The sequence below is a fragment of the Gavialis gangeticus genome, unplaced genomic scaffold (genome assembly GCF_001723915.1).
Source record: "Gavialis gangeticus isolate Ggan-Ray unplaced genomic scaffold, GavGan_comp1, whole genome shotgun sequence".
In the NCBI taxonomy this organism is placed as follows: Eukaryota; Metazoa; Chordata; order Crocodylia; family Gavialidae; genus Gavialis; species Gavialis gangeticus.
Window position 1 is genome coordinate 58,402,536 of NW_017729004.1, and position 22,087 is coordinate 58,424,622.

General features: G+C 46.3%; 1 protein-coding gene across 5 annotated transcripts in view; it reads right to left on the reverse strand.

Annotated features, from left to right (window-relative positions):
- The window catches only part of LOC109291426 (serum paraoxonase/arylesterase 2-like), a 46,510-nt gene that overhangs the window by 11,161 nt on the left and 13,262 nt on the right, over nt 1-22,087 (reverse strand). For 4 of the 5 annotated variants that reach the window (XM_019508448.1, XM_019508447.1, XM_019508452.1 and 1 more), the window contains 6 exons: nt 13,455-13,510; nt 11,182-11,345; nt 8,002-8,130; nt 5,882-6,082; nt 5,268-5,349; nt 3,015-3,143 (listed from right to left, as the gene is read on the reverse strand). In XM_019508448.1, coding sequence (XP_019363993.1) covers nt 3,015-3,143; nt 5,268-5,349; nt 5,882-6,082; nt 8,002-8,130; nt 11,182-11,345; nt 13,455-13,510 — 761 coding nt within the window. The remainder of the gene's footprint in view (nt 1-3,014; nt 3,144-5,267; nt 5,350-5,881; nt 6,083-8,001; nt 8,131-11,181; nt 11,346-13,454; nt 13,511-22,087) is intronic. The other variant, XM_019508450.1, reaches the window with a different exon arrangement.

A 22,087-nucleotide genomic window follows, 5' to 3' on the forward strand; every position in this document is an offset into this window, starting at 1 on the left:
GCTCCACTGCAGAGCCCCCACAGTGAGACACATGGAGACAGGAAGCCCCCACACTGAGGCGCCCTGCACCCCAGCCAGTTGTGGAGTGGCTGGCTGGGGCACAAGGTGCCTTAGCATGGGGGGCTCTGTAGCACACAGAGAAAGGGGAACAGGCAGCCCAAACTGCCTACTCCCCCATCTCCATGTGCCACCCCCTGGCTGGTGGGGTGCGGGTTGCTTCAGCATGGGGCACATGGAGCCAGAAAGAGCTGGAAATGGGCAGTTTGCCCATTGCAGAACAATGTGTCCTGCAACAAAGGGCATGTGCACGGGTGTGCACTGCAGCACAAAGTATCAGCACAAATTTGTGCCACTTGAAACACATATCCCTTCTCTGGATGAGGCCACAGAGTCCAAGTCAGCCTGGGTTAAAGTTCAAGGCTCAGGCATATGGGGGGATTTTTTCAGCCAAAGCAAATGCCAGGAGCTATAGGACACATGGAACATAGCTTGCAGAGAAAGCTGGATTGAAGCTACGAGAGGCTCTGGAGGGCAGAGCCAACTGCCGTGTATTATTAAAATAGAGTATTGCTTAATACACATCAGTTTGGCACAGGATGTAAATGGTGTCAATGTCTGGGACATGACATAGTGATTTTATCTTTCTGGGAAAAATGAGGCCTACAAAAAAGTGTTAAGTAGGTATCATAGCAAAGACAAGACTCCACACAAGAAGCAGTACCATCTCCTTGACCATGTATGTGATATTCTGAAACACTTTCCACTTCACCTCCTGCAAATGATCCAAGACCAGTCATTCACTGCACTATACCAGTTTAATGCTCATGCAATTTCTTAGAAAGCAGTCAAGTTACTTGACCCCCAATCTGCAATGGTACATCAGGTATTTTGACCTGGATCTTCTAAGGAGCCACAGTAAGTTATACCAGCTCCTACTGAAAGTCAAAGGAATATGGATGCCTAACTCTCTCCAGCTCAGACCTCCAAAGGGGACTTCCTGCTCAATTTGCCAATTCAGACTTATTTAGGTTACCAAGACATAGTGAGGATTATGGCTCTGGATACTGGATGGTAGGGTTTCCCAAACTACTTTGGCTAATAGACCATCAACTATCAACATTTCTGACAGAGCACTGCGCACCTTTATGCATGCACCACGCATAACTAAATACTTTTAACTAAATACTCTTCACAGATGCACAAGGCTTAACATAATTTACACACCATTTATGGTCTCCCAGACTACCAACAGGTCAGAAAACAATTTGGACAACATTGGTGTATGGCAGAATTTTAGCTATATGATTTTAGTTCTGAACAGCCAACATTAGCACAGAGGTGTTGCATTAGTTCTCTTCACCATTCAGGAACATTAACTGCAGCTGGGAGAAAAGACAAAACCTGATGTTTTGCTGACAAGCTGTATGACTGGTAGCATTACTACTGTCTTTTCCAAACAATGAGATACCAGTAATACTTCATGAAAACATACAGAAGTGTTCTCTTAGGCTAGGGACAGACATTACATATAAAATGATTTAAGTGATCAGAAACTGGCTTAAACCAGTAACAGAACAGATGTTCAGTGCACATAAACCAGTTTGAAAATGTCTGAAACTGGTTTATCTCAAACCAGCAAGGGGTCTGGGACAGATACTGCATAAACTGGTTTGACCCAGATCAGTTAAGTCTGAAACTACATTCAACCAGGTTTATCTCAAACCAGACCCCCCCACCATGGTCTCCGGGTTGGGCAGGGCTCTCTGTTCCACAGCAGGGCTGGCCCCACCCCTCTGCTCCCTGGTTGCTGCTCCAGCAGGGACTTGCAGGCACAGCAGGGTCTGCCTGGCTTCCCCCTGCCCTACCAGCTCTTCGCTGCTCAAGCAGGAAGCCCCCTCTCCTCCCTCCCATCTCCCACAGCACGAACACCGGCCCCACGGACCCTAGGCATGTGGTATGCTAGCTAATGCCAAGAGGTGTCTGTGTGTGTCTTCAATTTCACTGGGACAGGCAGACAGAACAGTGACAACTTAGGGCTTTTTGGAGCTAAATCAACAGGTCAGCTGGTAAGCTGTTTAAGAGTCCAAACTAATGGAGAGAGGCTATTGTTTTGCTGATGAGGTGATAAACACTGTTATCAGTTCCCTGATGGCTTGCTCGCTTGTCACTTTGCTGCAGACAGTATAAAGAAGCAGGGAAAGACATTGAAAAGCTCCGTATCATCAACAGATGCATGCACTGCACACCTTTCCTTGCCTCAGACTGCCAGCTGGGGGCTGGCAACACTCCCATCCCTTGAGCAGCAAGCAGGGAAAAGCATGGGATAGTGCAGGCAGGTTGGGGGTTTACACCCCGCCCCCAATCAGAGGTCTTGCTGGGGCCTGGCCACACCCCACCCCCCTTCAGCTCGGAACTATAGAAGGGAAGGGAAGGCTGCTCTAGTGCCCCCCCTCCAGCTTCTAGCCTGAGCCACTGCAGGCATGTGCCTGAATTTCCTCAGTCCACACAGAATGTCTGTCTGGTTACAAACTGGTTCAGGCTAGCCAAGTTAGACTAACCTGCAAAGATTGAATCAATTCAGGCTCAGGCTTTTTAAATGTCTGTCCCTAGGCTTAAACATGGCACATTTGCAAAACTACCATACTCCCTGCTAGTAGGGTTCAAAATGCTCCTTTTATTTTCTCTTAGGAGACAGACATTGAGGGTCTCTACACAGATTTAGTAACAATTTAACTATTTTGACCAAGAATAAGTATTGTGGGGGGATGGGGGGCATGTTTTTTGTAATGGAGATAGCCAAACCCCTGCTTTAGTAGTTATTTCAGTATAAAAGTATGTGCTTTTATTCCCCTTCCTGTATCACTGTGTAAACATTTCTCTTCTTCTATAATTGCACCCATAGTGAGAAAGTTGTGTCAATAAGCCAATATGAGTAATGGCTGTATGATTTTTTTTTTTTAATATATATACTATAGGGAAGGCTTAGTATTTCAATTAACTCATTTAAAACTAACCTCAGAACCAGGGGGATTCTCAGGATCATAGAAAAACACCTTCATACCACTGGGATGACACCCTGCCCAAATATCTCCAGTAGAATGATCAATAAATAAGTTATCAATAAGCGTGTCCAATTGCAGCACCTATCAAATAGGGGAGGAAGCAAAAATGAAAAATGCTAGATGTACCAAAGCCCCACAAATTCTATTTACATGGGTTTTTTTCTTTAATTAATTTATAATCAGTACATTTATCCAAGGGATGTATTTTGCAGCAACAACTATATAAGTTTATTATCAAACAGTTTCCCCCTCAGTAGTGAATGTTAACAAAGCAGTATCTGGTGCATGTATTCCATAGTGCACCAGATTTTATGCAGCTTCTATGTTAGCTCCTAAGCCTTGTTTTTACAAAATTGATCAATTACCAAACCATTTTGGGCCATTTATAGAAACATTCATGTTAGCTGGATCCCTCAGCTAATACAGATGTGTGAAATACGCTACATTCTTATGCTTTTGTAAACCCAAAGCTAGATTACTACGATGTGTGCTACCTGGGGCTGCTCTTGAGGACCATTTGAAAGCTGCAACTGCTACAGAATGCAGTGGCCTGACTTCTAAGTGGAGGAGATCATCAGGAACATCTTACTCTAATGCTCTAAAGCCTGCACTGGCTTCCAATAGCGTTCCACGTGCAATTCATTTGAGCATGTCAGTTTTGACCAATAAAGCCCTATGTACCATAAGGACTACCTTCTCCTTTATGTTTCATCTGGATGCCTAAGGTCAGCAACAGTGATTAAAAGCACACCCTTGACAAATCTCCCTATTAATGTCAGCAGGAGTTACTTCTAACAAAATGGATAGAGAACTGGCTGAACCACCGGGCTCAGAGAGCAGTAATCAATGGCTGGATGTCTACTTGACAGCCAGTATCAAGTGGAGTTCCCCAGGGGTCAGTCCTGGGGCCTGCTTTGTTCAATGTTTTTATCAACAACCTGGAAGATGGCTTAGAGTGCACCTTCAGCAAGTTTGCAGATAGCACCAAGATGAGGGGAGTAGTAGATACGCTGCACGGTAGGGCTAGGATTCAGAGAGACCTAGACAAATTGAAGGATTGAGTCAAAAGGAATCTCATGAAGTTCAACAAGGACAAGTGCAAAGTCCTGCACTTAGGACTGAACAATCCTATGCACCAGTACAGGCTGGGGGCTAACTGGCTGGGCAGCTGCTCTGCAGGATGGGACCTGGGTGTGACAGTGGACAATAAGCTGAATATGAGCCAGCAGTGTGCCCTTGCCAAGAAGGCTAATGGCATACTGGCTGCATTGGTAGGTGTGTTGCCAGTAGGTCAAGGCAAGTGATTACTCCCCTCTATTCAGCACTGATAAGGCCGCATCTGGAGTACTGTGTTTAGTTTAGGGCCCCCAAAGGATCTGGAAAAATTGGAGACAGTCCAACGGAGGGTAACAAAAATGGTGAGGGGGCTGGGGCACATGATTTCTGAGGAAACGCTGAGGGAACTGGGCTTATTTAGTCTAGAGGAGAGAAGACTGAGAGGGGGAAGTGATTATTCCCCTCTATTTGGCACTGGTGAGGCTACATCTAGAGTACTGTGCCCAGTTTTTGGCCTCCACTACACAAAGGACAAATTGGGGACAGTCCAGGAGACGGCAGTCCATTTTATTTATTCTGGAGAAGAGGACACTAAGAGGGAATTTAATAGCAACCTTCAACTACCTGAAGGGGAGTTCAAGAGGATGGAGCTAGACTGTTCTCAGTGGTGGCAGATGACAGAACAAGGAGCAACAGTCTCAAGTTGCAGCAAGGGAAGTTTAGGACAGATATTAGGATGAGTTTTCTCACTAGGAGGGTAGTAAACCACTGGAGCAGGTTACCCACAGAGGTGGTGGTGGAATCTCCATCCTTGGAGGTTTTTAAGACCTGGCTAGACAAAGCTTTCGCTGGGATGATCTAGTTGGGGATGGTTCTGTTTTGAGCAGAGGGTTGGACTAGATGACCTCCTGAGGTCCCTTCCAACCCTAACTTTCTAGGATTCTGTATTAGTTGGTCAGGCTGTGCCTCAGCAGAGGCCTTGATCAATGACAAATCTGGAGGTTTATCTTTAAGTTGCTTTTATTAGAAGGAAACAAACAAAAAATTGTTTCTACTCTCTGTGCCTTTAATATGTTAACAGATGCACTTTTATAAACAATGCTCTAATTTCACACAGATTAGGCTCTTTTCCTAACTAGAAGACCTTACCTTCATTTGAGTTAAATTCCAATTAGCATGTTTTTCCATAACGTGAATATTATGATCCAACAAATCAGCAATATAGATATACCTTGAAAAGAAAGAATTAGTATCTATTAACAGAGCGGGAGTTATCACAGCTGGGATAAACTGATTCTGTATGTGCAAGCACTGCCTTTTAAATGCTTTACCGAATAAACAGTTAGAAACATCTGTAAAATCTGAGGGCATCCACAGCATGCCCAGCTTAAGACAGACTGCTGAAAATAGTTTAGTTGCCTGTACCATTAAATGAACAGAAGACCTTAAGACGTTTTTAGAAGGAAGTTTATATAAATAATTCTTGCAAGCAATATATAATTTCTATACCAACTGGTTCATGCTACTATGATAACACTGGACACCAAATGTGTCCAAGTATATTACCTACTTTTGTTCCACAATATTTCAAGTTAGAGTTGCAATTTACAAAGAGCATCTCCTACCTGTCAATCATTTTCAACATTTAAACCCACACATCAACAACAACTGTAGTAAAAATATTAATCTACGCACAAGTTATGACCATTTCCCAGCTTTTTTTTTAAATGACAACTCACTAAATGAGACAAAGACAGACTTACTTCTCATCAGGGGACATGTTGATTCCATTGGCTGAATAAAATCCTCCTGATACCTCTTTAACTTCTGTTGGGCTGTAGTAAACAACATTTGACCAAGTTAAGCCCAAGAACATCTCCAAGAACATCAATACAGAATCAGAGAAATAGTGGTCATTGGTAGCATAGAAACGGTCAGGTCCCACAGCCAGAATATCATTCACACTAAAAATAAAAAGAGAAATAAGAAATAGAGGTTTGCAAAGTATACCGTGATTAGTGCTAGAGAAGAAAAGTCAATAATCTTGCTATCTACGTTCTTCCCCACCCCCCGCCCAATGGTCTGTTCATACAACAAAATTGATTTAAAAGTTGAAAATTGAAAAAGGTATCATTAGTCACCTTCTATTAAGCCTTTTGGAACTAGTGGAGAGAAACAGCCTAGATAGCAATAAGAAATTAAACTCAATAAATTAAAAGTTTTCTGTCTCACAGAGTAAATCCAAAGACCCAATGATCTGTAAGATCCCTTTCAGCCCCTAACAACTAGGAATCTATGAAATGCCTCAAGCAGGGGTAAGTAACATTTTTGGCTGGAGTGCTGAAAAAACTGCAATGTCTACCTTATAAGGTGCTGGAGTGCCAGCATGCCAGAAAAATAAAACCAGGACAGGGGTTATTATGGTGGGACGTACTGCAAATAGTTGTTTGGTGGTTTTTTTTTTGGTTTTTTTGTTTTTTGTTTTAACAGTAAATACAACGTTTTCTAAAAATTCTAAACCTGGTGACAATAAATAAAACTTCATATATTACCTCTGTTCTTGTGTATTTTTTCTGTTAAGCATGATGTGATGAGAGGGGGAAGAGAGAGAAAGAAAGGAAGAGGGAAAGAGAAAGAAAGGAGGAGAGAAAGAAAAAAGAAAAGGGAGAGAAAAAGAAGAAAGGAGAGAGAAAAAAGGATGGGAAAGAAAAGGTGGAGAAAAAGGAAGCAGAAGAGAGAAAAGACAGAAAAGGAGAAAAAGGAAAAAAGAAAAAGGACAGAGAAAGAAAAGAGAGAGATGGAGAGAAAGAGATGGACAGAAGAGAGAAAGAAAAGAGAAGAGAAAAAAGGACACAAGCAGGGAGACAGAAAGAAAAGAGAGAAGAGAGGAAAGAAAAAAGAGAAAAAAGAAAGAAGAAAAACAGAAGAAAGGAAAAGAAAGAGAAAAGAAAGGCAAAAGAGAAAGAGGAAGTTCTCTTCGCCCCCCCCTGCAGCTCGGGCCCAGTGATCCAGGACAATGTTCGGTGAAAGGAGGCAGCAACACCCCAGCAGCAGCCGCCAGGGCGCTCAGGCCTCCCTGACAGTCCCGGAGCAGAAGCAGCCTGGGCCTAGGGCTGGGAGGGAGGGCCCGGCCAGGCAAGGGCAGCATGGGGAGGTGCCATCAGCAGGCCAGCCTGGCGGGAAGCAGGAGCTGCCTCAGGGCTCCACAGACTCAGGCCACAGCAGGAAGGTGGGTGTGTGTGCTGAGATGGGGCCTACCTTGATCTGTGCAGCTCCGTGGGGATGGGCTGCAACCATCCTGCCCATGAGGAGATGCCGCCTGCATGTGGCAAGACACTGGGCTCAGGGGGCTCCTGGCTCTGGGCTTGGCCTCCCTGCACACTGGGAACAGCATGAGCAGGGCAGAGCTGCCCACAGTGTAAGGGCCCGGCTGCAGGGGCCCCTAGGCCCTGGGAACAGCCGGGGCAGGGAGCATCCAGCACAGAGGCCCTCCACAGCCCCTGCCTGTGTCCCGGCCTCACCCACTCACAGCTTCCCTCCAGGGGCCAGGCCAGAGGGCGCAACCCAGGGACAGGGGGCGCGGCCAGCTGAGGCAAATGTCTCTATGTGCCACTAATTGGCGCACTTGCCAGGGATTGCTAATTCCTGGCCTAAAGGATAAAAAGTTAACTGTAAACAAAACCTCTGTTTTTACGGCAATTAAGTCTATTAACAGACAAGACAAGAAAAAACTATAGCCTTCTGGCATTATCCAGAAGGAAGGAATCCATGAAAGTTGTAGAAAAACTTTTAAAATGGAAAAGCCCTCTTCAGGTTATGTTACCCAATTCATTTACCAAAAATAGCTTTTTACACAGAAAGAATGGTGGTTTGAACCCAGTACCTAGGCAGAAGATCATGTTTGATAGTTTTCAGATGTTTGAGAGAATTATCATCTTCTACAAATGTAAACACCTCTACTGTGCTCTTTTGATGTGGATGATTCACCACAAATAGGTACACTGAATCATCTAAAAGAGAGTAACAAAAATAAATAAAATAAATTGGAGTTTAAGTTTCATAAAGGCTACCTTGTAACCTGAATATCCATCCATGAAGCCTCCATTACCAGGGTACCTGGCTGCCTTTTTTTTTTTTTTTTGGGGGGGGGGGGGGGGGGGAGAAGTTAAAACCTGTTTACCTTCACAAAACACCCCTGTGATGTAAGGCACTGCTATCGTCTGCACTTTACAGGTAGAGAACTTAAGTACAATGTAGCTTGTCTGTGGTCACAAAGGAAGATAATATCCAACCTGTTCTCCAGCCCTTTAAGCTAGCATCAGCTGAAAGATTTTCCCTTCTTGGATACTACAGCTAAGTGCTTTATATTACTTGCTTTTAAAGTGGGCCCTCAGATTGCACAGTTATCTTTCAGAGAAGGGCACACACATAGTTCCACCAGCAGAAAGCTGAAGTTGGCTTTGTGCTCAACCTTGCCCACGATTGCATCTTAGCCAGCAGAGATAGAAAAGGCCCAAAAGGTCACTGACCAGCAACAATTTGACTTTATCTGGCTCATGACTCAGAAATGTGTCTTCTAAAAAGGAATGTATTTTTCTTTTGTACTGCCTATGACTAGGTGGAAGTGTAATATGCTTTCACTGGGATACAAGACATTCTTGTTGGATCTGAGCTTAGCTGTTACCACACTATTACATCCAATACCACTTCCCCATAAAAACTTCATGGAACTGGCATGCAGCTGTGTTCATTTTTTCCCCTCCGAGTGACAGAAAAAGAGAGAACCCTACTGAAGGCCTTTGGTAGGGGTAGAAGAGAATACCAATGGTCTGAACAGCCTTTTACTGTTAAAAAATAGACATTCTCTTATCAAAAATATTCTCTCTCTTTCTTTCCGACCAAAGGTAATGGAAAAAGAACTTCATTTCAGCCACAAGATAATTGGCTGGTAGAGAGCAGAGATGAGGTTAAGTGAAGTAAAGGAACACTCCTGTGCACAGGTACTATATTATAGACAAAGTTCAGTTAAGGCTCACTGCACCAGAATGACAATATATGAACAGTGGTGGCTGGAGCCACTACGTTCCACAGAATCAGAACAGAATGCGACCTCAGGGTCACCTAGCATAACCCCATGCAGAGAAGCAAGACTGTTGTATACCAGGTGATACACTGACATATTCTACTCCCTTCCCAAAGAACCCAGTTCATATTTGAACATTCAAGAAATGAAACTGTTACTATCAGGATATGTTATGCCTCCATACCTTAGGCAGGCTTCCTGGGAGCACATCATTAATAGCCCCTGGATCCCTATGTTTCTCAAGGGAGAGACCCACAACATCAAACCCAGGTTCCCAAGTTCGTGGCATTCTGTTTCTCCTAGTGGTGCATTCAGCAAGCCTAAATGACCATGTACCCTCAACGGAAGCTATGCAACCAGCCCATCTCTCTCTCACACAAGACAATCATTTCAAAGACAGAAGTAAGCTGTTCACACACACTGACATTACAAGGAAAGAAAAGCCTAGAATACATAATTCTCCAGGAACCAGTCTAGCATCATTTTGCTTGATCAGGAGGGTACTCTCTCCTCTGGCATGGAAGACAAGAAAGTATGCTTACTGGAAGCCCCTCAGCCCTACTCACCCCCATGACTGAAATACCCCTTTTCTGCACAGAGTGGGAGTTCCTTACATCAAATGCTCAATACAGAGATTCTCTATCTCCAATCTCCATCATGCTTTTTTTAGGAGTCATTTTCATAGATTCATAGATTCATAGATTAAGGGTCGGAAGGGACCTAGTAGATCTTCTAGCCCGACCCCCCGCCAGGGCGGGAGAACAACAAAACCCCAAAACAAGAAACGGGACTCAAATGAGTCCAGCCAGGTAGGCATCCAGCCTCTTCTTAAAGACCCCCAGGGTAGGGGCCAGCACCACTTCCCTTGGAAGTTGGTTCCAGCTCCTAGCCGCCCTAACTGTGAAGTAGTTTTTGCGGATGTCCAATCTATACCTCCTCTCCATCAACTTGTGCCCATTGCTCCTTGTTATGCCAGCGGGCGCTAGGGGAAACAGCGTCTCCCCCAAACCCTTCTGGTCCCCCCTAGTGAGTCTATAGACGGTCACCAGGTCCCCCCTCAGCCTTCTCTTGTGGAGGCTGAATAGGTTCAGGTCCCGCAGTCTCTCACTGTAGGGTCTGCCCTGTTGTCCCCGGATCATGCGGGTGGCCCTCCTCTGGACCCTCTCCATATTGTCCACATCCCTCTTGAAATGGGGCGCACAGAACTGGACACAATACTCCAGCTGTGGCCTGACCAGCGTCGCGTAGAGGGGGAGGATCACCTCCTTGGCTCTACTCGAGATGCACCTGTGGATGCACGACAAGGTCCGGTTAGCCCTGCCAACCATGACCTCGCATTGTCGGCCCATGTTCATCTTGGAGTCAATAATGACTCCAAGATCCCTTTCTGCCTCCGTGCTCTCGAGTAAGGAGTTCCCCATTGTGTAAGTGTGCTGCTGGTTCCTACTGCCCAAATGCAGCACCCTGCACTTGTCCGTGTTAAAACGCATCCTGTTCCTGTTAGCCCACCCCTGTAACCTATCCAGATCCCTCTGCAATCTCTCCCTCCCTGCTAGCGTGCTCACCTCCCCCCAGATTTTGGTGTCATCAGCGAATTTAAACAGGTTACTATCCACCCCATCATCCAGATCGCTGATGACACCCACCATCCACTAATATCAGCTGTGCGCAGGAAAGTAATCCTCAATCCATATTAAGTTCCCTTTGGCCAACTTAAAATGCAATGGAGACTAGACAGGGCATTGATCTCCAAGATACCTTTATTCACATACTGATGATTCTTGATAGGTCACTTATGACAATTTAAAAAAGGAACTATCTGAAGAAAAATGCAACATTTTCCTTTCCCCCTGCCTCTTCATCTAGTTATCAAGCTCACGTTTTTGATGGCAGGCTATGAGGCAGTGCATAACAGCGAAGGGATCCTTTTTTAAACTCTAGATTAAGACTTACCACTCTTCCAATATAAAACTCTTACTGTTATCAATATATGTGCTGATCCCATGAGGGTTAAATGATGCCAAATCAAATCCGCGGCTAATTCTCAATTCTCTTGCTTTTGGGTTTTTTTCATTCAAATCCATCAGAAGTATTTCACCTGGCTTGTCTGGTGCAAAGCTTTTAAGTCCTGGATATTTTAAACCCTTTAAAAATAAAGCGAACAAACACAATCAGTCTGAGGTAAAAAGATCCTGTTAAGGCTGATTAGACTACAGCCATGATTCTCAACCAGAGTTCTGCAAGATCCTTTGAAGGCTGCTGCAAAAAATGCAAGGAGATAGGTTAGAAAAGCAGAAAAGCAAATATGGGCACGCTTAGTCTCCCCTTGCCTAGCTGTTCCCCTGCCCACACTGCTTGCCCCTTGTGCAAGGAAGTATGTGCTGTAATAAATAAAATAGTTGGCGGGGTTGTTTTTGTTTTGTTTTGTTTTGTTTTTTTTACAGGGGGTGCCACTCAACTCACAAATTTCTGAAGGGATGCCTTCAGATTCGTATGGGGCCCCTTGAGTCGAAAAAGTATGGTAACCACTGGACGAAAGCTTTGATTTTGGTTTACACCAGGAATCTCTTCTGCTCCAGACTCTGGCTAAATATACAAGGGTCTCCCAGGTTACAGGTGAAGGGGGCATTCCCATACTGTCCTCTTCCACTTTCACACAACATGAAGGCAATGGACAGCCATGGTTCCACAGACAAGGGTTTCAGGCCTTTGCCCAGATATTCAGGACTTTCCTTTGTAAGCAAGAGTGCAACTCCCCAGTTACAGAGAAAAACATTCTTTCCCCAAGTTTAAAGCTTTCCATAAATCAATGAAGCCCTCCTTAACTCACTACACCTCCAGAACCCCCACACTGTCTCAGGTAAGTGGATTACAGTCATGCAGCCTCCCTGTTGAAGCTATCCCACTCTCACCACCAGATGTATGCCTGCCTTTGCTGCTGCCTCACAGGGGTAGGCAACGTTTTTTGGCCGGAGTGCTGAAAAACACCACAATGCCTACCTCGGAAGGTGCTAGAGTGCTGGCATGGCAGAAAAACAAAACAAGGGCAAGGGGTACATGGCAGGATGCCCTGCTTGTGCCCCTTGCCCACCACCCAAAGCCCCTGCCCCACAGCCTGGGCTATGTGGCTGCCAACAGCTACCCCGGCTCTGGGTAGCTACTGCAGCCCAGGCTGCTCCCAGCAGGGCTTGCAGCATCCCAGCTGCCTACTGGGAGCAGCCTGGGATCCCGGCTGGCAGCAGTTCCCCAGAGCCAGGGGTGGCTGCAGCCAGGAGGCTCCAAACAGCTGTGCTGGGCTCCGGCATCAGCTCCGCAACAGCGTGTGCAGGAAGGCCTCGGAGTGGGTGGTGGGGGAGGGACCTAAGGCAGCGCCCCCGTCTCTCCCCTGCTCCTGGCATGGAAGCGATGAGCCCAGTGCAGCTGTTTGGAGCCAGCCCAGGCTCTGGGCAGTTGCAGCAAGCAGCAGGCAGAGTGCAAACAGCTCTGCCAGGCTGCACAGCTCCGGTATCAGCTCCGTGCTGGCAGCAACTGCACGTGCAACTTGGGACAAACAGTGGGGCAGCGCAGCCTGCCCCAAGGTGCCCGTGCAGTCGCCACCAGCACAGAGCTGATGCCAGAGCTGTACAGCCTGGCAGAGCTGTTTACACTCTGCCCACTGCTTGCTGCAGCTGCCCAGAGCCCAGGCTGGCTACAAAACAGCTGCACTGGGTTCATCACCCACGTGCCGGGAGCGGGGAAGAGACCAGGGCTGCACTGCCTCAGGACCCCCCCCACACTGCCCACTCCGAGGTGCGCCTGCACGCGCTGGTGCAGAGCTGATGCCGGAGCCTGGCACAGCTGTTCGGAGCCTCCTGGCTGCACACCAGCAACACCCATCCTCATTTTTCTTTGGACCTCCCCAGATCACTGATCCATTCATACCTCCACGGAGGTCCAAGATCCTGCTTAAGGACCAGCAACTCTCCCTAAACAACACCAGCAAACGTTGCTATGCTCAGCTCCCACCCTTCTCTGTTCCAATGGGTTTTTCTAAGGCATCTACCCCAATTGCATGTCTTGCCCCAGAAGAACTTAGAAAAACCTGAGTTCACCTATTGCAATCTCACTACAGCAGATCCAACCAGCAAAGGGTTTTTTCTAAGCCAACTAGCTGCCCCTTGTGCAGAAAAAGTCTAGCCTGCAGTTTGTACTCACTGGTCCTGTAAGTAATGAACTAGTCATATCCTTGCATCTAATGGGAAACAGATACTTACGGAACTAATGAAAACCAGACCATTAGGAAGAATGTCAATATCTTCTGAACCAGCTTCTGTAGAGGGAAAGAGAGAAGTGTTTTATGCACAAGTATTGAATAGTCACAGTTGATTGCTCACATCTTTGTCTTCTGTTACACAACTCCAGTTCTCAAGAAACAGAGCGATGCTATTTTCAGTTACTGTTATGTTAGTGGTACCATGTGCCCGAAGCAATAGCAGCAGCTAGAAAGTGATACCAAAGAGGCATTTTCAACACTCCATAGACACCAAGTTTCCTTAGATTTAGGCCCTCCTAGTAAATCTGTCTCAGCACAAGCTTTCCCGTAAAAGTCTGGCTGCTCATAAGGTTTCCTTCCAGTTCCTCCCCACATCATAGCAAGGGGTACAAGACTGCCTGAAAGCCCCCTGCAGCTGCAAAGGCTGACCTCTGCCACCCAGTCAGCTCCTGCCACAACTGTAGCCCCATAGCAATGGGTGATGAGGCTCCCTGACAGCTCACTCCTGGGTGGACTATCAGGGGGGAACAAAGAGCAGAGCACTGTGGGATACTGGGGGACAAGAAGACCTGTCCACACATTAAATTTGTCACAGAAAGGTTTCCCACAACAAAGATGATGTCTGAAGCAGCAATTTCTTTGCCACAGAACTGCCATTTTTCCTGAACTCAAAGAGCTTTAACGGCATGTACGTAACGTGCATCTAGGCCCTCAGTCTGAACTTCTACATAATGCATCCTATTGATTCCTGCCTCTGACCCAATAACTTCTGGCTGACCTGGAACAACCCATTGAGACAGAACTGGCTCTTGAGTTGAAGTCTCTGGTAATTTCCATGTCAGCTTTGGAGATATCAACATCCAGCCACTGGATACTGCAAAGCATAACTCTGGTAGGACAAAGAAACTTCTAGTAACAGTTATCTTCTCCCTGCATAGGTGATTTTGTGCCTTGATGAAGTCATCTCTCACAGTCCTTAATATGTTGACTGGATTGAGGTCTTTTAATCCATCTGTAAGGTGAATTTTGCAAACCACTCACCCATAGCTCCTCTCAGAACACTGCCCTGCCCTGTTCTTTGGGAAACAAGTATAAGCAGAATTCCAACATTTTTCAAAACTGACAATGTAAAGCCGAAGTGTTTTTCACCCTCAAGAAGAAAAAATAAATACCCACAAATCAGGCCTTTGGAAGGGCAGCCCTTAGCTAACAACTGGTTGGCTAATTTCTGTTGTACCACAAACGTCCTGTGCGACCCAGGACAAGTCACAAAAGCACTCAATTCCTTTACAGGCTCTACTCCTTTATGTACCTGGTACCCAAGTGGATTTCAAAACCCAGAGTTAAGGACCTTGGCTCCATGCAGTGTCTGAGGACAAGTAAACAGAGAGATGATTCAAAACCCTGTGAAGAAATCCCCTGCCTTTCTCTCTGCCCCTCACTCGGGTCAGCCCAGGTGCCCCCTGTCTCCCCTTGCTTTCTTCTTCTTGGTTCAGACTGGTCAATCAGGTGACCTGGCCAGATAAAATTCCTGGGGGGTGGAGGGAAGCTCCCTCTTGCTTCCAGCAGGCAATTTTGAAAACTGCAAGCAAGGACGCCAGGCAGCTGCCTGGTGATTTCTGCAAGTAGAAACCTGCCAGAAGCTAGGAATTGTGTGTAGGCCAGTCGTGTTTTAAAAGGCTTCCTGTATCCAATCTCTGTAAACACTCAAGTTGCTTTTGGTTGCTCAAAGTATATTCTGACTTCTCTACCCTCCACCTCTGTTCAATAAAGGTGCTGGGTTACAACCTTCATTGTTTTGCTGTTGAAGAGGGAGGCCTTCATCCCCCTGCTTGGCCAGCAAAGTTTGTCTTCTTATTTTCCTTCAGTTCTACCTGATGCTATTTTGGGATGCTTCAGGCTGAAAGAAGCACCCAGAAATACTACTGGGTGGGCAAAGCACCCCCTAGATTTGCCGGGTCTGTGCGCCCCAGGCAGCACAGAGCCCTGCCAGAGATTAGTGCCCGGGTGGTGGCGCCGTTACCCCAGGCTTGCAGGCGTTCTCCAGGAAGCAGGACAGCCGGCCATACACTCCCTGAGAGAAACCTCACTTTGGCAGTCTTGGGCCTGGCACAGTGAGGTGGACAGCTCTGTGTAGTAGTGCCCCTAGTGTGCCACCACAAACCCCACGCACCAAGGTGCAGACAGCTAGTCAGAAGACATGCCAAACTAAGCTCAGTGGACGCATCTACACATGAAATTAATGCACCTAAATAAACTCTAGCACAGCTGTGCCAGAGTTTATTGCTCCCAGCTACCATGTTTACATGTGTGCCTGGGACAGCAGGATGTTGAGCCAGGTCAGAACAGGTCCAGCTGGCAGGGAGCCTGGGGAGTCCGCCTGCAGCCCTGGAACTGCTCCCCCCTGGCTCAACATGCTGCAGAGGGGCTGGCTGGGGCATGAAGGTGCTTCAGTGCAGGGCTGGCAGCAGGAGTCACAAAGGCTGCAGGCCATAGGGATTTTTTCTGTAGTGAGCCTGCCAAAATCACACTGCCCAAGACTTGGGGATGGCTCAAAACAACAGCATAATTACCCCGATTAAACCAAGAGAAGCCATTAATACATGCTTAATATCACATGGATTAATGGATTCCCCAGGTTCAATCAGAGTAATTAAGCCACAATTTCAGGCCACATGGTAATCTGTGGGGAAGGGCAGGACTGCTGGGGCCCCTCAGCCAATCAGAGTATGGAGAAGCCCCACTATGCTTAGCCCATGAAAATGGCAGACAGCCCCATAATCTGCCTGAGAAATCAGCCTCCTTCAGTTTGGTAGACCCCTACCTGTTATATCAGACCATTCAGGGCACTTCAACTTTCACAAATGTACTTCTGTCCTGTTTTAGGCACCTTTAGGTAGGAGTCAGAGAAGCAGGCAAACTAAATGGCCCCTAGCTGGCCCTGGTAACCTAAGTGGGGATGGTCCTCAGTGGCATAACTACCCCCATGGGTGTGGCTGCCTGCTTATAAGCAGGGCGACTATATGGAACCATGGGAAATCCACGGAACTGCACCCCCCACTCTCCCAAGTAAACAGTGATGTTACAGGAAGAGGCAGAGGTGGAAAGGCGTGATGGGTGAGGCAGGCAGCAATGATGCCTGCCCACCCACCTGCCTGGAGCACCATGTCACTCTGCCTCCCTGCTGGACTGCTCTCCATGCCCCTGTGATTCCCCCCCAGCCCTATGCATGCACCCTCTCACCTGGTGGAGCCATCCAGCGCCCCTCTCACTTCCAGCTGCAGCACCTGGAAAGAATCATGGAGTGGCACACAGGGGCATCAGCCTCCACGCAGACCCAGGTGCACAGTATCCCCACAGCTAGGTGCATGTCTCTGCTACCCCCCTGCATCCAACCTGTATGGGCAATGCATGCAAGCACCTGGCATGGCAACGGCTGCAGCCAGGTGGGCCTCTTGCTGCTGCTGCTGCTCCTGCAGCCAATCGGCCCAGCCTGGCCAGGACTGCAGTTCCAGAGCAGTGCCCAGAGCTGCATCCCCAAATATGGGACCCTGCCATCAGCTGGATGGGTGGGAGAGGGGGAAGGACCTCTGCTCCCCTCGAGGCAGGAGTCTGAGCTGCCCCATCTCCCACCCCTGGGGATGCCACACGCACATGTGCACACAAGCAGCCCATGCTCACAGAAGTGCTCTCTCCCTGGCCCCACCCCAAGCCAATCCAGAACTTTTGCTAGTCCAGAATTTTTGTTTCAATTTTCACCAACCAGATGGGACCCTGGGGCAGCCTATGAAATCCAGGACTGCCCCCAGCCAAACTGGGATATATGGTCACGCAACTTATAGCAGCTCTTTTAGTGCCTAGCAGGCTACTTAACAGAACAAAAGTCTTAAGGGGCTGATTTATTGTTGTTGGCTTCCCATTCCTGCCTATTGATTCCCCTAGTTTCCCAGTTAATGTTTACTGCCTCCTTGCTCCAGACTTGCCAGCTCCTAACTCTGCTTCCACCCCCTGACCCTCAGCTCCTGACTCCAGTCTATATCCCTGTCTTCTGACAGCTAACTCATGGCTTTAGTTTGGCAAGCACCCATGTCCAGGTCCCTAGCAGCTACAGCTGCCTGCTCTGGACCCTCTGGCTTGTCTGGATCCTTGCTTCCTATTCCTCACCCCCCTAACTTGTTTACCACGAGGTTAGAGGCGCAAGTGAATTTCTTGGTCCCTTATGAACCTTGATCTCCTGAGCCTCCAACCTTTGACTCTAGTCTGGTCTTATTTGCTCCCGAGCCTGAGCTGTGACCTTCTAAGTGGTCAGGGCTCGGCCCCATGACCTATAATCATTTTCTCTCCACTAAAATAAAATTGTTTGCCAAGAGCAAAGATAAGAAGGTCAGTTAGGACTGGATATTTAAAGTGACTGAGGTCATGAAATGGGTAACTTCAGGAAAGCTGGAATGTACACCACTATTTCAAAAGACACTCCTCAACAAATCACATATTGGCCACTTCTCAATATTCTTCTACTTAGGAAAGAAAGGAGCAACAGCACTATTCAAATATTTGTAGGACTGAAGCTTGCCAAACAACCCCCCTTTGGCACCACTACTGTGAACAAGAAAATGGTTCTTTTACGGCACAAGTGATGGAGCACATGCTTGGAGCAGTAAATGAACTGCTCCACTCCTAAGTGTGTCCAACATGGCATTTCTGAAAAATTTCGCTCTGCTGGTATTGAACTAGTGCTTTCTGAACAGGTTTAAGCTCTCCATCTGCACTATTCTAGCACTGATAAAACTGCATAGCTAACAGACCCAGCTGAAGTCCCTCAGCAAAAGAACTAGCAAAAGCAAGGCCTAAGAGGGAGTTATAGCTCCAGGACCGAGGTGAGGCACAGCAACTTGTTTTATTTATTTTTTTTATTAAAGAATGACCTCAAAAGGGACGCTTTGCTAATCTTTGTTAAACAAAAGGCTCAAGTTGCATTTTTGTTTTAATTAGAATCATTTTAAAGCAGCCTCACAGCATCTCTCATGAACGAAAAGAGCTTCACTTTAGTTTGAGATAAGTTATCGGCTTTTGCATTAGACTGCACTCTCCACAGAGCACATCTAATAGCCTGAAGCACAGTCTTATTTATATATTTTGAACAGGATCCTATCCTCCTCATGCACAATCACCAGACCAGGTATTACCCTGCCACAGATGTCTACATAACATAAATGGCAATTTTGCAACTAAAACTCATAATCTGATTTCTGATTGGCTGAGCAAGTTATTTGTCTCTCTAGGCAGTTACAGTGCAGGAACACTGCAACTTAACTCCACGGCTTCTTGAATATACTTCTTGGTGTTAGAAATCAAGAAACCCTATGGCCCTCATAAATCAACAGACTGCAGCAGCACTTTGGTGGTCCTTCCTTATAGCGTACCACACTATCTTCTCAGAGAAGGCTGCTGTTCAGTTTCTGGCTTGTTATCCTCAAGATGCTGAACTGGCAGAAGTCTGTGTTTTGTGACAAGAATGCCAATTGCCTCATGGGAACATGCATCTTATGGTTTTCTGTTTGTTGCAATTCACGTAGGAATATTGCCTTGCTGTTTCCAGGGAAATATGCTCTCTGATCACGTTTATCATGTTTCAGTGGGATTTCAGGCTGCATATACATTGCAGACCTGATGGCTACTCCAACAGAGGTGTATTGCAGTACAGTGCTTACATGTATAATATTCCCTTTTTAAGTTTGTATACAGATTGCTCAAACTGCACTCCTGGCAATATTTACTAGTGGCACTGGCACTAACCCTCAAAAAGTCACTGTACAATATCAGTCAAAGTACTGAATAAGCACAGCCTACCTTGTGGTAAGTCTAACCTTTGCCTGCACCTACAGTCACCCCTATGCTAGAGGTCTGTGAAAAGTTCTGCCCATAATGTACATGGCAAAGAGAGGGCATGGGCAAATGTACATTTAAAGCCATTTCAAAATGAGAGGAAAAGCTGCTGCTTGCCAGTGTGCAGCAGCTGTAACTTGTAGGCAGCCAAACGAGGTAAACTGCAGTTTACAAAGGATGCAAACTGCCTTGAGTTTAATCCTGCTTCATTCCAGGTTAGTGCTGGAGTTGTTTGGCTATATTTAAATCACTACAGGCTACTGCACAGGTACTGTTAACAGTGTAAAAGCTGCTGTCTGATCTGCAAGGATCGTGGTTTTCCCCGATTTAAAAAAAATCAGAAATTTTCCAATAAAAAAAAAATACAAGTCAAAATCCACATTTTTCTGTGATCAAAACCAAGCACCATATCAATCCAAATAATATGTAGTGGCATTTTGTTTTAATCATGGAAAAATATGGATTTTGAGTGTGTTTTTTTTAAATCATAGAATTTCTGATTTTTTATCAGAGAAAACCAGGATTGCTGCTGATCTGGAACAGCTCCCCATCCACTTTTAGTACATAGTTGATCAGACCCAGAGTCTGATAAACACTGACAGCCTGTATGCATAGTTACAGAAAAGTCTCCTTGTAGAAAATAAGCAATACAATTTCATTTTGAAGGAAAATCAAGATAAAAATTGACATAGTGAAGACAGTAAACTCACAATATCAAAAAAGTACAAATACCTCACAAAAAAGTAACCAATTAACAAAATCCACACTAAACTCACACTTCTCCCCCTCCTGCTCCGATTGGTATAGGGAGGACCAACTAAAACTTGTTGAACTAGTTTTACAATTCAGGTGAAATTATTAACTGTGGTTTGTGGTTTAAAAAAGATCCATTATGCTGTCCTTTAACCCCTGTCTGCTCATTCAAGGTGCAAATAAAAAGCAGCCTGAGAATGAAGCCAAGATGGATCACACTGGACAAATGTTATCATCCTCACAATAACACAACTGTGGAAATAGGGAGACACAAGAGGCATTTCAATTTTTTTTGGAGTTCATCAGTTCAAGCTCCTTGACATTTTGGAAGCAGCTGATCGACACTATTAGCCCTAGAGCCATATTTAATAGTCACAGTACATAGAAGCAACCAGACCCAGGATGGAGAGGATGCGAGTGCACTCCGAAGTGACAATAAGACCTTTTCCAGAACTCCATCTCCCTTAGAAAATGATGATTCATTGAAACTATCACTTGTCACAGGAAGGGTCAAAAATTGGAAAGCTTCAAAAGTGCCGAAAAGAACATTCCATGTTTTCAAAATGACAGATCCTTGTCTTCTGATTCAAAATGTGTTTCCATTTCAAAATGTCCGGATTAATACATATCCATGATGTCTATACTACCTGTAACAAAGTTTGCGTGTAACTGCTGGAGGCATACCAAGGCTGCAATTTGAATAATTTACACCAAAAAAAAAAAAATAAAAAAATGCTATTCTGGGTCCTTTCACTTTCCTTGCTTAATTTAATTTCTAGAAAAAATCGTATTTCTTTGTTTACTTTTCTTTTACATTGAAAAATAAAATTAATAAGAGTTTAAAAAAACAGAAATGGGAAATTCTGTATGAAAAAAAACCCCAATGCACTAGAGAAATCAAGTTACTAAAAGGTTTGCTTTTTTTGCTGCTGGTGCATGGTTTTTACATATTTACAATAGACTGAAACAGCTGCTCTCTTCTTCCACAAACAAAACGAGTAGTTTAAGATTACTTTATTCAGAACTGATCCAGTCCCTTAACTACATCCCTCCTCAAGGAGGCAGACTGACTATTCTCATTTTTCAACTAAATACAGAAGGTTCACAAAATCCAGCTGTCAAGGGATTTAAGAGAAGGGGGGAAAAACACAAAAGGTCCAACACCCTCAAACAGAAGATATCCTTTTGTCATCACATGGACAGATCCTATAAACACGTAAGCAAACATACAGCCAAGTAGGGATGTACCGATAAAGATTTTTTGGGCCGATACCAATGGCTGATTATTAACAAGCCGCATCAGCCAACACCAAGCCGAATGACAATATGCAGCCCGGCAGCTTGGAGAGAGGCGTCCACCAAGTAAGTCTGTTGGGAGGGACAGGGCGGGGGGGAGCAGATTGAGGCCTCTGCCATGAGGAAGGAAGTATGGCTGGGTCATGGGCAGGTGCTGCCCAACCAGGGCAGGAAGGCGACAGAGATGTGCTTGGGCTGGGCAGTAGCAGTGCTGGAGGGGGGGAGGGTTACAGGGTGAGCTACAGCCACACCAAAATTCACTGTAGCCCCCCCCAGCCCACAGCCTCTCCTCTCAGAGCCAACACCACCCAGTCTGAGCGCAGCCCCAGCCCAATCCCTCCGGGGAAAAACCCAGCTGGAAGGGCCCAGTGCCGCCCCAGCCCCAGCTCGCAACAGCAGCCTGGCCTCTCCCCGTGCACAGATCCTGGGGGCATGTACTCCCCATGACTCCCCTGGAGCTGTGTGTAGCAGCAGCAGCAGGATCCCGCCCCCCCCCCATCTCTGGACGAGTTGCTCATAGCTCTGTCTTGCACTCCAGCCCGGCTGGGCAGCACCTACCCCTTCCCCAGCCCCAGCCCCACTCCCTCCCTCACCACAGGGGCCTTGATCTGCACCCCTCATGCTCCTTCCCTCCCCCTGCCCCTTCCTCCCCAACAGACTTACCAGCTGGGCGCTGCTCTCCAAGCTGCCGGGCTGGCT